Here is a 12,500-nt window from a genome sequence, read left to right as displayed (position 1 = left end):
TCTAATTCTTCACTCTATGAAGTCATCTAACTAATTTCTTGATTAATTCAACATGATTTCAAAATTACTTCATGCTCTTAAATGGATGTTTTCTATTCTAGGATATAAATCTTTATTTTCATTTAGAAATAAATAATGGAGAGTTAAAACGACAGAGACTGCAAAGGTAAATAATAAGCCCAACAGCTCGAGAAACAAAAACCATTGGTATAATTTTACTAACGAAACACACATTTCTTAGAATTATGCCAAGTTTTCACTTTCCAAGAAGAAATTGATAAAACGGAAAGGGAATATATATTTTCTTTTCATTGTTCCGTGTCACGTTTCTTGAACATTAAAAAGGTAACTATTTTCGACATACAAATACAGAGTGAAGAGATACCGAAACCACAGCTAAAATAGACTATCAACGACATGACTCTAGCCACAAAACCAGTGTACAGTGACTAATTGTCGCAATAAAGTGATGAGAGGTTATGATACCTCCGAAGAAGCTGTCTTATTCCCTACTGTTTCTTTCATATCTTCTAATCTTAAGGATGAACATATCACATCAAGAGACGACCTCCCGCATGAACTTGTTTCCTTGCCAACATGAATGCACACCAGGAGGAAAATTGCTGACATTCATATTTCGACTTCGTCCGAACATGAAAACTATCAATTGTAGTGATTATAATGATAAGTTATTTGTGTTAAAAAGTGTTGATCTGCTTAGCTGAAGCACTTAAGAAGAAGAATATTTTTTGAAGGATTGGATGACTTCAAAAGAAGTGAACTTGGCAACAAGGGTAAAATGATGCAAAATGCAACCTGTGCTTGGCACTGACATACTACAAATCAGTGCCCACAAAGCGCCGATAGTGTCAACATGTCATAAACCCATAAGATCTGCTATGGATAATTTGCACAGATTCAGCCACACAATGATCTCTTGATACTAATCCTAAAATATATCAAGGCATAAATTCAGACGCAGCTATTTCATCCCCTGCACCTACCAGGTACATTATTGCAGATGTGGTTGAAGCTGTTGAGTGTGGGCGCCGTTGTAGACAACAAATGTGTTATGGACACTAATCCAATCATGGTGGAGGTTGAATGCATACTGAGGAAGATGATGGCCCTTTCGTCAGCTGGTCCCACAAATGGCAAGGCATCTATGGCTCCCTGCCCCGTCATTTCTTACTCCACTGACAATGGCAGGTCGTTTTGCCGCCTTCACGCCAACACTGATCTAACTATACTCATAACAACAACGTACAGTTCTGATGTCACCTGGTCTTCATTTCTCTTCCCAGCGGTTACTTTCATTCATGGAGTCCTTTGGTTCATTATCCTTGTGGGGTTGCCAACCTATTAATTTTCCACTCTGTGAGTCCATAAAAGTAGTTCTTTGGCTCTTCTATGAGTTTTTACGACTTATCCATATTTTATGACATTAAGATCATTTTGTTGTAACAACAAACTTATTTTTTTGCTTTAAACTGTATATATCTCTTTTCTCTTCAGATCACATGATAGCATTAGCCAAGCATATTAACATAACGACAACCATTTCTCCTATTTATATCTGTAGTTGTTATGAGAATTTTTGATATGTTACATTCTCTCTCTCTCTCTCTCTCTCTCTCTCTCTCTCTCTCTCTCTCTCTCTCTCTCTCACGTCTTATCCATATATTTTGACATTAGTCAAGCTTATTAACATAACGACAACCAATTCACCTATTTATATCTGTAGTTTTTATGAGAATTCTTGATATGCTATACATTCTTCGTCCTCTCTCTCTCTCTCTCTCTCTCTCTCTCTCTCTCTCTCTCTCTCTCTCTCTCTCTCTCTCTCTCTCTCTCACGGTTCCCATGAGCTGCCAGCGCCTCTCCCTCACGATCACGCAATCATAAATGTCACTCACCTCCTATACGAGATTTGCCTCCAAAAACATTCGTTGCACAGACACTTACTAGTCCTCGTTTAACATATATGGAATACATTTTAGTTACATCATCATACTTTCGTAACGAATTACGAAAATTGGCCAGTCTTCATGATTATACAAATATTATCAACGTTCTTCAGATTTTTGTTTGGATTTGATTCACACCAGAAAGTGGGTAAGAAAAAAGGGTGTTGTTTATTCCGAGGGATGCAAACTAAAATTGATTTTGGAAAAGGAGGAAGATAAAAGCCTGGTGAGAAATCCAGAAACAGAAATACTGATAAATACGAAAGAAATATGTAATCACGGGGTTCAGAAAAAAAAAAAAAACTTTCAACGATAATAAATTTATGTAGACCTACTCTTTCTTATGTAGAAGGATCAGACATATCATAACACGATTTTAATTAAGATCTAGATGTTAATATAAACTTCAAAGCAAAATGACCAGCCTTCCATTTGCATATTTCGAAAGAAAGTTAATAAAAAACAAAACATTTAAAAGACCTAGAATAACGCCACTCCTTTGGTACAAATGATTTCTCCACAGCTCTTAAGGAACGCATGCCTGCACATATATCTTTCGCCCACACTTCATGTGGGTAATGCGGTCCACAGAGACCGAAGGCCGGGAGATGAGAAGATGCAAGGCTGAAGGCTGTGGGATGAAAGCTTTCGAAAGTGGACGCTTTGAGGCTTAACCCGGGAGACCTCTTCGAGATGAAAGCATTTCTTGGTCTAGGGAAAATTCAGTAACGTTTGAGGCAAACGGACATAACTTTCGATATGTACTGATGGTTTACGTTTCTTTACTCCTTGCCAAATAGGTTGCCTGGGAGCTACGAATACTGACGAGGTCAAAATGTATACGTATTCTGGAAATGTATGTTTTCTTCCTCACCTGAAGCGAGACAAGTGAGAGTGAATTTTATTCGGGGACCAATATTGAAATTTATTTTTCTTCGTCTTAGCGGAACCATATGCGAAGAATTTATGACAGTTACTCTCTTATATATGTCCCGTATTTACTGAAGTGATAGGAAAAGAAAGAAAATGAAATGACAGTGGAATATAGACAGTGGAATATAAGGCCAAGCAAAGTTTATTTGTCAATTTATTTTTCGTAAAAATATTGAAATCTTATAAAAAAAAAACGACCAATAATAGGATTCTGGTTTTTAATGACTCTCAAATTGAGTAAATATTCAATAAACAATTTTCAATTGATTCAGTGAGTCTTATCGGTCCTTTAAAAAATTTCGAACATATCTATCTTAAAATATCAAGAATCAGGGATATAAAGAACCACAGCCATTACGAAATGTACTTTTTTAATTTTTTCAAATGATATTCAAAATCAGGAAAAACTTTAATATTCCAAACTAAAGAAAAATAATTTCCGGCTAATGCTGCTCTTTATTCTCGTTAAAAATAAAATAACTCAGCGCAAATTGCCTACTTAGTTACATGCTCGTAAATACCACTGCTTATAAATTCAGTCTGGTATCAAAACCTCATAAAATCTCACATGAGATCAATCTATTCCTGGCAGTGAACCAAATGGCATGGGGAAATGACCACTCGTTAAGTTCAACGGATAATTACAGTGTCAATAATACACTGAAGGAGATGCCTGCACCTGGCGCCGGAGAGCCACCAAGTAAGTTCACTGGGGCAGTTACTGAATTATATAAATATTGGCTTAAATATAACCATTATTCATATATATGAAAATATTAAAAATATATATAAAACTCTGACACAAAGGCTTGTTAAAGTGCTTGAAATACCTTCAATTTTCGGAGGGCGAACATCCGCATTCTCGTGTATTGCAGCATCTCTTTAGGACTTATCTTAATCGTTATTCAATTTCTTGGGTTTCTCTCATATTTGCCCTTTTGGTGTCATTGTTTTCCTTTTTTATTTTCTTGTGAGAACACGGTCAGACCCACACGTCCTCTATCAAATATCACATGCTCTATTTGCTTCGGTCATTTCCCGTTGAGAATCGGTCGAAAATACTAAGCTTGAATAGTACCTGCGGCCGTATCCGTTCAAATTTATGAATTCTTTCAATGTGCTCTGATCAGGTTATAGAGTTTAAAAACTAAACTAAGTAAAAACCCATTTACAAATGAAAAAAAATGAAAAAATCTCAGACGAAAATAAACCAGAACGAGCGAAACCCAATGCAAAATTGACCAAAATAATCGGCAGGTTTCCAAAGACAATTTACGGTCTTGTGATGGCAGCTGCCAGCTCACGTGAACCATGCACACACACTCACACACTCAATCACGCGCTGGCACACACGGAATTTTCAAGGTCACGGAACAGTGATTTCAAACCTTTGTAGTAGATATAGCATTTATAGATTATGAGTATGAGATTCTGTTTACATTCAGGTTTGCGCCAACTCCTACGGAATTTTACGTGGCAATAACCTCTTAAATGACCTCTAAACATGAATTTGTTTGTAACAGACGATTGATTGATTCATTTGGAGTATTCTGGCATCCTGACAACGAAGGTCATTGACGCCGAGAGCTTAATGCATAATACGATATCTATTACTAGCAATACTCACATGACCCCTTTCAAGCAACCACTTAAATGTACAGTACCAAATTTCAGGGAATCTTCTTGAAGTTTTATTCAAAGTGAAATATAGACACTTATGTATAGGAATTAAATAGGACGCATAATAATAATTCTAATAATCTTAATAATAAGTATTATGATAATTTTAATGATATTCAAGTATTGTTGCAAACAATGAACATTATAAATATTATAAAAAAAACAATTACGAAATCTATTATAAAAAAATATTTCATCTATGAAAACTACACGTAAAATAATTATTTGCAAAAAACAAAACTGAACAAATTAAAGATTATAAGAGATATAATAAATGCAAAATGCTCGTGATGAATGCTTTATTTAGCTACCCAAAATGCCTTCGGCACTCGCCATTCATATTCATATAGTTGCATTTAAAATACAACCTGTCATCACTTTACATGAAGGTTTTAAAAGGTACAGTGAGGATGAATGGTATGTGTATGTGTATGTGTATGTGTGTGTATGTATATATATATATATATATATATATATATATATATATATATATATATATATATATATATATATATACTCCTGGTGCACGAATTGTGAAAAAACAGTAATGGTAAATAAATAATCATCTATTTACACAATAATAATATAATACAAACGATATAATGTCTTTCATAAAATGTTGACTAGTTAAAGTGAAGAAAAATGTAAAACAGACAACATAATATGATAATTTGTTTGAGTCACATGAAAGAAAAGGGGTTGATCGACTAAAATGATTTTACTGTCGAAGAATGACCTAAATTTCCACATCATACAGGGGATCATAACATCTAACCAAATACAGATGCCATAAAGTATAAAACCATGTATAAAACATAAAACCAATACGAGAGAGAGAGAGAGAGAGAGAGAGAGAGAGAGAGAGAGAGAGAGAGAGAGAGAGAGAGAGAGAGAGAGAGAGAGATTACATTCTTACGAAACCACAAAAGTTACTCATGAGGTTCTTGTGAAGGACGAAAAAAGAAAAAAGACAGATGAAAGCTATAAAAGTCCATGTAAGGATCCAAGAGAATATATATATATATATATATATATATATATATATATATATATATGCATATATATATATATATATATATATATATATATATACATATATGAATATATATGTGTGTACACAAATGTATGTAATATATATACAGTAGATATATATATATATATATATATATATATATATATACAGTAGATATATATATATATATATATATATATATATATATATATATATATATATATATATATATATATATATAATATATATATATATATATATATGTGTGTGTGTGTGTGTGTGTGTGTGAGTGTGTGTGTGTGTTTGTGTGTGTGTGTGGAATTAAAAGCTCATTTATATACAATCAACGCTGCCATTTAATTAACCAATTCCTTCCATCTTATACTTTTTCAAAAAGAGAAAGGGAATTAAAGAAGGATAACTCTGGGAAACAAACGAATAAATAAATCTGTACAAAGGCATTGGCAAAAGTCGTCTATTTCAGGCGAACAAAACTATCAGCCAAAGACCTACGCCTTAAAATACAAATATATCTTCATAGCTCCCGTAACGACAATAGGAAAACATCAGCAGAAAATATTTACACGTATCAAGAATCGTTTAGTATATGATATATGAAATACGTTGCAGTTTCATTAATCTTTTATTTACAGTTCTAATAGTTATGCATAATTTTATTTCCGCCCATGATAAACAATGGAAATGGAACGCGATTACAATTAAACCACTAGTCACTGTAAGGCCGTACATGTGGCCAAGTCATCCATGTGCTGCTAAGTCCACGTCAGCTGTCAACATTGGGACTCATGCGCACATGCGCCTTCCTTGACGTCATCATTACGTCATCTAACGTGTCACGTCGCTCATCTTGCCTTGGATAAACTACAGCTTAATAACTCTTCATTGAAAGCAATTTCTGCTTCTGACGTAAGTCGAATCTATCTAATATTCTTATCAAATTATCTTTGAAGTGCAAACTATAGAATAGACGTTTTCAATCATTAAGTGTTCTGTATGTCTGCTCTTTGGCGAATTCACTAGAGACTAATTTTGGTTATTCTTTTTATTAGAATTTTTCTTTTATAAGAAAACTCTCTCTCCACATACACACATATATCTATGTACATCTAGGCTATACTGTATATATATATATATATATATATATATATATATATATATACATACATACATATACAGGCAAACACACACACACACACACACACACACATATATATATATATATATATATATATATATATATAAGTTGTTATAAATATTGATAAAACTCCTATTCAGTAAATTAAACCTTATATATTATTCTTCCATCTAAAAAAAAAAACTGCTATAAACAAGTTTGGCTAATACGGTAACTTACGAATACTGGACGTTTAATCATAATACATTACCATGAATAGACGACCTTTCCCAGATTTGAGCAGACTGGTTGCTCGCTGAACAACATTATGTGAGATGTTATGTCAGCTTATTCTAGACATATAAATAGCCATATATGATAATTTGTGAGACTTCGTGATGCAGTATAGCCATTACCTGAGAACCATTTGGAACCAAAGCGTCGGAAAATTTTGAAATAAATGCGTTTTGATTTTAGTGTTATAATCAACGTTTCCAGCCCGTTGAAAAAAAAAATTAATTGAGCAACAATATTAGAGTAATATATAATCACTTTACTCGCTGTAAACCATGCCCCTCCATTCAAAAATAACTTTGACCAATCTATTTTACAAACTGTTTGCAAGATATTCCTCAAACAATAAATCAAACTTTAAATTATTTTGTCTTTCTGTAAGGAATTAATGTTGTTAATTTTGCTCGTTCGCTTTCAAATCCGAGAGCAAATTCAGTCGATGCTAATAGTTACTTTTTCCATGTTTTTCAAGCAAAATTTCATGACCATATGATAGAAATTTCTTGCTCAGAACTCGGCGTACGATAATCCCCTTAGAATCGATACTGATCAGCTATTTGCTTAGCAATGATTACAGTATCAGGTTAAGTCCTTCCTGTACGTCAACCACAGGTGTGCCTGTTGGTAGAGGTTCATATCAAACAAATCAATTCCTTGAATTATGAATAACACGCTGCCTGGAATTGACGTCTCTCTCTCTCTCTCTCTCTCTCTCTCTCTCTCTCTCTCTCTCTCTCTCTCTCTCTCTCTCTCTATTTTTATATACTGGCCACTGATTTTGTTATGTCGAACACTCAGGAATAAAAGCATGTTAGAATTTGTGGGTTATCGTATTTCTTGATAATTACTCAATAGATGGAGGCATGCCTATTTGTTCATTTCATAAAAATGTTCCCACATTAATCATAATAATAATAACAACGATTGCATAACAAAAAGTAAACTCTACACAAACCAAAGATGAGAGTGATGATGATTTATTGTAAAATAAAATAAATCAAATTGCGAATAACAATGATTACGCCTGACTTTGATTCCAAAGCAAAACATGTATTAAAGAAATCGGCGCTGAAGCCGGTTGCACAGAAGGCCAAATGTGACCTTGAAACGTGTTGCTCCGTGAGCTAAACTGCTTTTTCCCCAAGGTTTCATTTTTTTTGGTTATTTTGTTATTCTCTATCCTGGATTGTTGCCGCGGCAGTTATGCAGTTCATGGACACGTTAACTCCAGCGGTTTATTTTTTCCATGACTTGTTAAATGAACTTTGCCACCATTCTGGGAAACGAAAATTAACTCGAAGCGAATGGAATTGGAAACTAATCCTTCTTTTCCCTATGAAGAGTAAATTAAAATCGTGATTTTCAGTGAAAAGTTCATTACGGAATGTAAATATATGATTTTTTTTTATATAACTGTCAATTTGCGAGAACATGGTAAAAGGAATATATATTAACGAATTTGGAAAAAAAAATCATACAAGTTGAATTGAGAGCAGACTCTTCCTGCTCTTATGCAAATATGAAGTCACGACCTAAAATCATTTCCTCGTTACAATACCAAACAATCTCTGTTCAGCTCATCTGCATTGCTCCCTCATTCCTTGTCAAATATCCCCCAAGCCTGCCCCAGGCACCGGCACCCCCCCCCCCAAAAAAAAAATGTAGGCTATATATATACTAATACTAAGTATATTATATGTTTTGTCTTATTATATGAAAACTGGTTGCCAAAATCATATTATTATTATTATTATTATTATCATTATTATTATTATTATTATTATTATTATTATTATTATTATTAAAATAACATATTATAAGAACAGTAACAGCATTGAAATCGAACTTTCATAAATAAACTACAAAAAGAGACACATTAATCTGTTCAACATAAAAAAAAACATTCGTTATTTCATGACAACAGCACTAAGCATGCAACCCAACCAAATTCTATAAAATATGATTTACTTAAAGAAAAAAAAAATTCAACATAGTGTAAATTTCCTTTTCTCCTTTCATTTCTCTTGTGCATTACTACACTAACCACCGTTATGGCGTAATTCGCAATAACCCCAGTGAACCATCATTATCAGAGGCAGCAATGGTTCCTCTTTCGATTATTGCTCCTCCTGTGGAAGAGAAGGCTAGCAACCACCACGCCCTTACCTGACCTTTTGAAAACTCGATCTCATCAGCAGTAATGGGATCAAGAGGGAGGGGGGGAGGGCGTTGTGGTGTCTTCACCCACAAAGAGGTCTCACTACCCTAGCTCCCTTCACCCCTGACTCCCTCCCTTAAAACATTTGCCCTCTATGTCCCCTTGCTCAGCACCTACTCCAACCCTCCTCTTCCCAGCGACGACTTCCTCATAGAAAAAGAAAACCAAAAAGAATATAATTTAAGATTGCTCATGCAATTCTTTTTTATTTTATTTCCTTTTAAGACTATGTTTTTTGTAAATTTGATTATGTCATCCTATTCCAGACATTATAAAATACAATACATAACTCGAGGAAAAACACCATCTGAAAAATATAAACAAAGCACTCTTAATATAAAACATGGCATTTATAATCACAAATCATATTGCCTAGTGTTTTTGGATTCATTCTTCAGTCTTGCTATATATATCGCCTTGACTTCTTTAATTCTAGATCTATATTTCGTTTACTATTTCGTGTCTAAAGGTTTAAAGGCCACTCATGACGCAGAGGCAAAGGACTGTGACACTGCCTTGCTAGCAGGGCAATGCCCTAGAGACTGAACATACAAACATATAATCAGTGCCCAAACTAAGACCAGTGAGGGCCAGGCAATGGTTGCTGATGACTCAGCAGGCAGACCTACAGGCTTCCCAAAATCTCACCCCCCATCCCCCATCCTTAGTTCACAAGAACGGCAAGGGTGCAGACTACTAAAAACTACCGAGTTTGAGCGGGACTTATCATCCATCTGGCGATCGCCAGGCAAGGACGTTTGCAATAGGCCACACAGTTTTATATTCTAAAATTTATGATTTTTAATTTTAATCACGCAGTGTCTTCTTCTTGAGTTAGTAGGTTTTATTTCCAATCACAGTTTTGTGTCCTGGAACTCGTGGTCCTGGTAACATCGACACCTTGTGTTTCCGAAAACGTTGTGCTTTACTTTCTTCATCAGTTGCATTTGTTATTGAGCCTTGTAAAACAGCTTACTTGTTCAAAGTGGCTTGATCTATCGGTTCTTACTAGGTAAGAAATAAAACTCCACCGTTCGGATACTGGGGATCTTCTCAGAGGTTTTTGATTACATCAGCATTCCTGTCTTGTAAACTGGCTGCTTTCCACGGGTTTTTATGAGTTTGTTTTCACTGTCTTGTCAACACTTGAACTGTGGTTATTCTTGCGTTTGCGGGAAAATGCTTTCCCTTCTATTTTCCCTTTACTTTATTTTCGTAATTTATATATTCCTTCCACTGTTTTCCCTTATTACCTTTGTACAATGCCTTTAAAAATTCTGCCGTAATTATATTAGTTTTCCTTTTTCATTCCTCTCCCAAACCAAGCTGCTAAAGCCTTTATCCAATATTGCCTTGACTACTTAGCAAACTCTTCGATTAATACTTTTCCTTTTCAGTTTCCAGACTCCGAAAGCTCCTCCACTTAGTATTTTTTTTTCAATCTTTCATAAAAACACAACTTGATAAAGATAAAACATGAAAAAATAGAGCAAAACAAAAACAAACTCAGATTTAACGGCGTAGGTAGTTAATTCTATTTCATTGTGCCATGCTGGGCGTATCCTGCAAGTTTTTCCTTTTAGACCAATTCTTATCCATGATGTTTTTTTTACTCGTTAATCCATCTCTATTTTCTCTACCGTGACTCACTGCCGAGGATATTAAGGCAGGAGCGGTGGATCCTGGGGGGTGGGGGTGGGGGGAACCAGGATGTCCGGAGGCCAGGGAGAGGTAAAAGATGCTCAGGTGTAAGTATAACTTTTTATTGTCCTGAGGTACTTGATATTACTGTCAGGTACGGCGATTTGGACTGAAATTAGTCTCTTAGGATGAACAGTAGGGGAATTACGTTTTTTTCTTCAGTACTTCGTAGTATTTGTTTGGTTGATCTTGAAAAGGCTGCAGTAGCATGCGGATGCCTTACTCAAAAAATTAACATAATAACGTTGACAATGAAAATGATGATGGTGATTCATCTCATCACCAGAATAAAAATTTCATAATGTTCAATATTTATTTATCTATATATCTATCTATCTATCCATCTATATATATATATATATATATATATATATATATATATGTATGTATATATAAATATAAATATATATATATATATATATATATATATATATATATATATATATATATACATATATATATATATATATATATATATATATATATATATATATATGTATATATATATATATATATATATATATATATATATATACATATATATATATATATATATATATATATATATATATATATATATATATATATATTCAAGTGATTGCATTGACCAAAAACATGTTTTCAATACACACAATGACCTCTCACGACTTCCATTTTTTCTTATATTTTGAGGATAAGGTTTCTAACTGTAAGTCTCGAATCTGACGGGAACATGAATAAATAGGGTCATTCTTATCTTGTAGAATCACAGAGTATACTTCAAATACTTCTTATGATAACACAGAACCATATAGAGTAATCTACATTTTAAAGGAGATAATAATGCAGAATCTTATCACCATGTGTAGTCATTTAACTTTATCATAATAACAACGTATATATTATGTCAATTTTATGTATGATAATGGTGAGGACGATGCGCATTCTAAGGAAACAGTATATGAAACATGTCTCGTTACGAAAGGGAAATAACATGACTTCGGAAAGCAACGAGCCAGACAAAGCAATAGCGATTTGGTATAGCCAAGGTCCAGAGAATATTATAAGAACCTTGAGAATATAAAAAACTGCGCCACTGCACAAAGACCTTGGGAATAACCCAGTAAATTATTTTGATGATTTCTTGGGAAAACAAAGCAATCTGAAACACTTTGGGTAAGGGAATAAAACGTTATGAAGCACGTCGTTGAGAAATAAGTTTCAGGTATTTATCTGAGCATTTATGAAGTAAAGAATGAATACTATTTCTTAAGAATATTTCTTGTCATTAACATCAAAGCAACACCATTCGTAATGAATACTTACATGCCAGAGATAAAAATGTGGAAACTAAATAAAATTGCATTACATATGATAATTATAACAAGAAATGCAACACTTCACTATAAAATCCCAAGATATTTATGGTTTAATCTCTCTCTCTCTCTCTCTCTCTCTCTCTCTCTCTCTCTCTCTCTCTCTCTCTCTCTCTCTCTTAATGTAGATATAATGCCAATGAACATCGGCCCTTTTATAAAACCAGTAAACTACACCATGTATATACAAAAAGCATAACCTCTC

The 12,500-nt window shown here is 33.9% G+C and overlaps 1 protein-coding gene across 10 annotated transcripts in view; it reads right to left on the bottom strand.

The window, feature by feature from the left end:
* Window positions 1–12,500, bottom strand: part of qtc (quick-to-court) — a 468,283-nt gene that overhangs the window by 83,200 nt on the left and 372,583 nt on the right. For 8 of the 10 annotated variants that reach the window (XM_068358470.1, XM_068358474.1, XM_068358509.1 and 5 more), the window contains exon 1: window positions 1,005–1,200. The exons of the other annotated variants lie outside the window; for them this stretch is intronic. In XM_068358470.1, coding sequence (XP_068214571.1) covers window positions 1,005–1,185 — 181 coding nt within the window. In that variant the 5' untranslated portion in view covers window positions 1,186–1,200. Of the gene's footprint in view, window positions 1–1,004; window positions 1,201–12,500 lie in introns of those variants that run through there. 10 annotated transcript variants of the gene reach the window in all.

The sequence above is a fragment of the Palaemon carinicauda genome, chromosome 2 (genome assembly GCF_036898095.1).
Source record: "Palaemon carinicauda isolate YSFRI2023 chromosome 2, ASM3689809v2, whole genome shotgun sequence".
Classification (NCBI taxonomy): Eukaryota; Metazoa; Arthropoda; class Malacostraca; order Decapoda; family Palaemonidae; genus Palaemon; species Palaemon carinicauda.
Note: the sequence above shows the minus strand (reverse complement) of the source record. Positions and strands in the feature narration are given on the sequence as shown.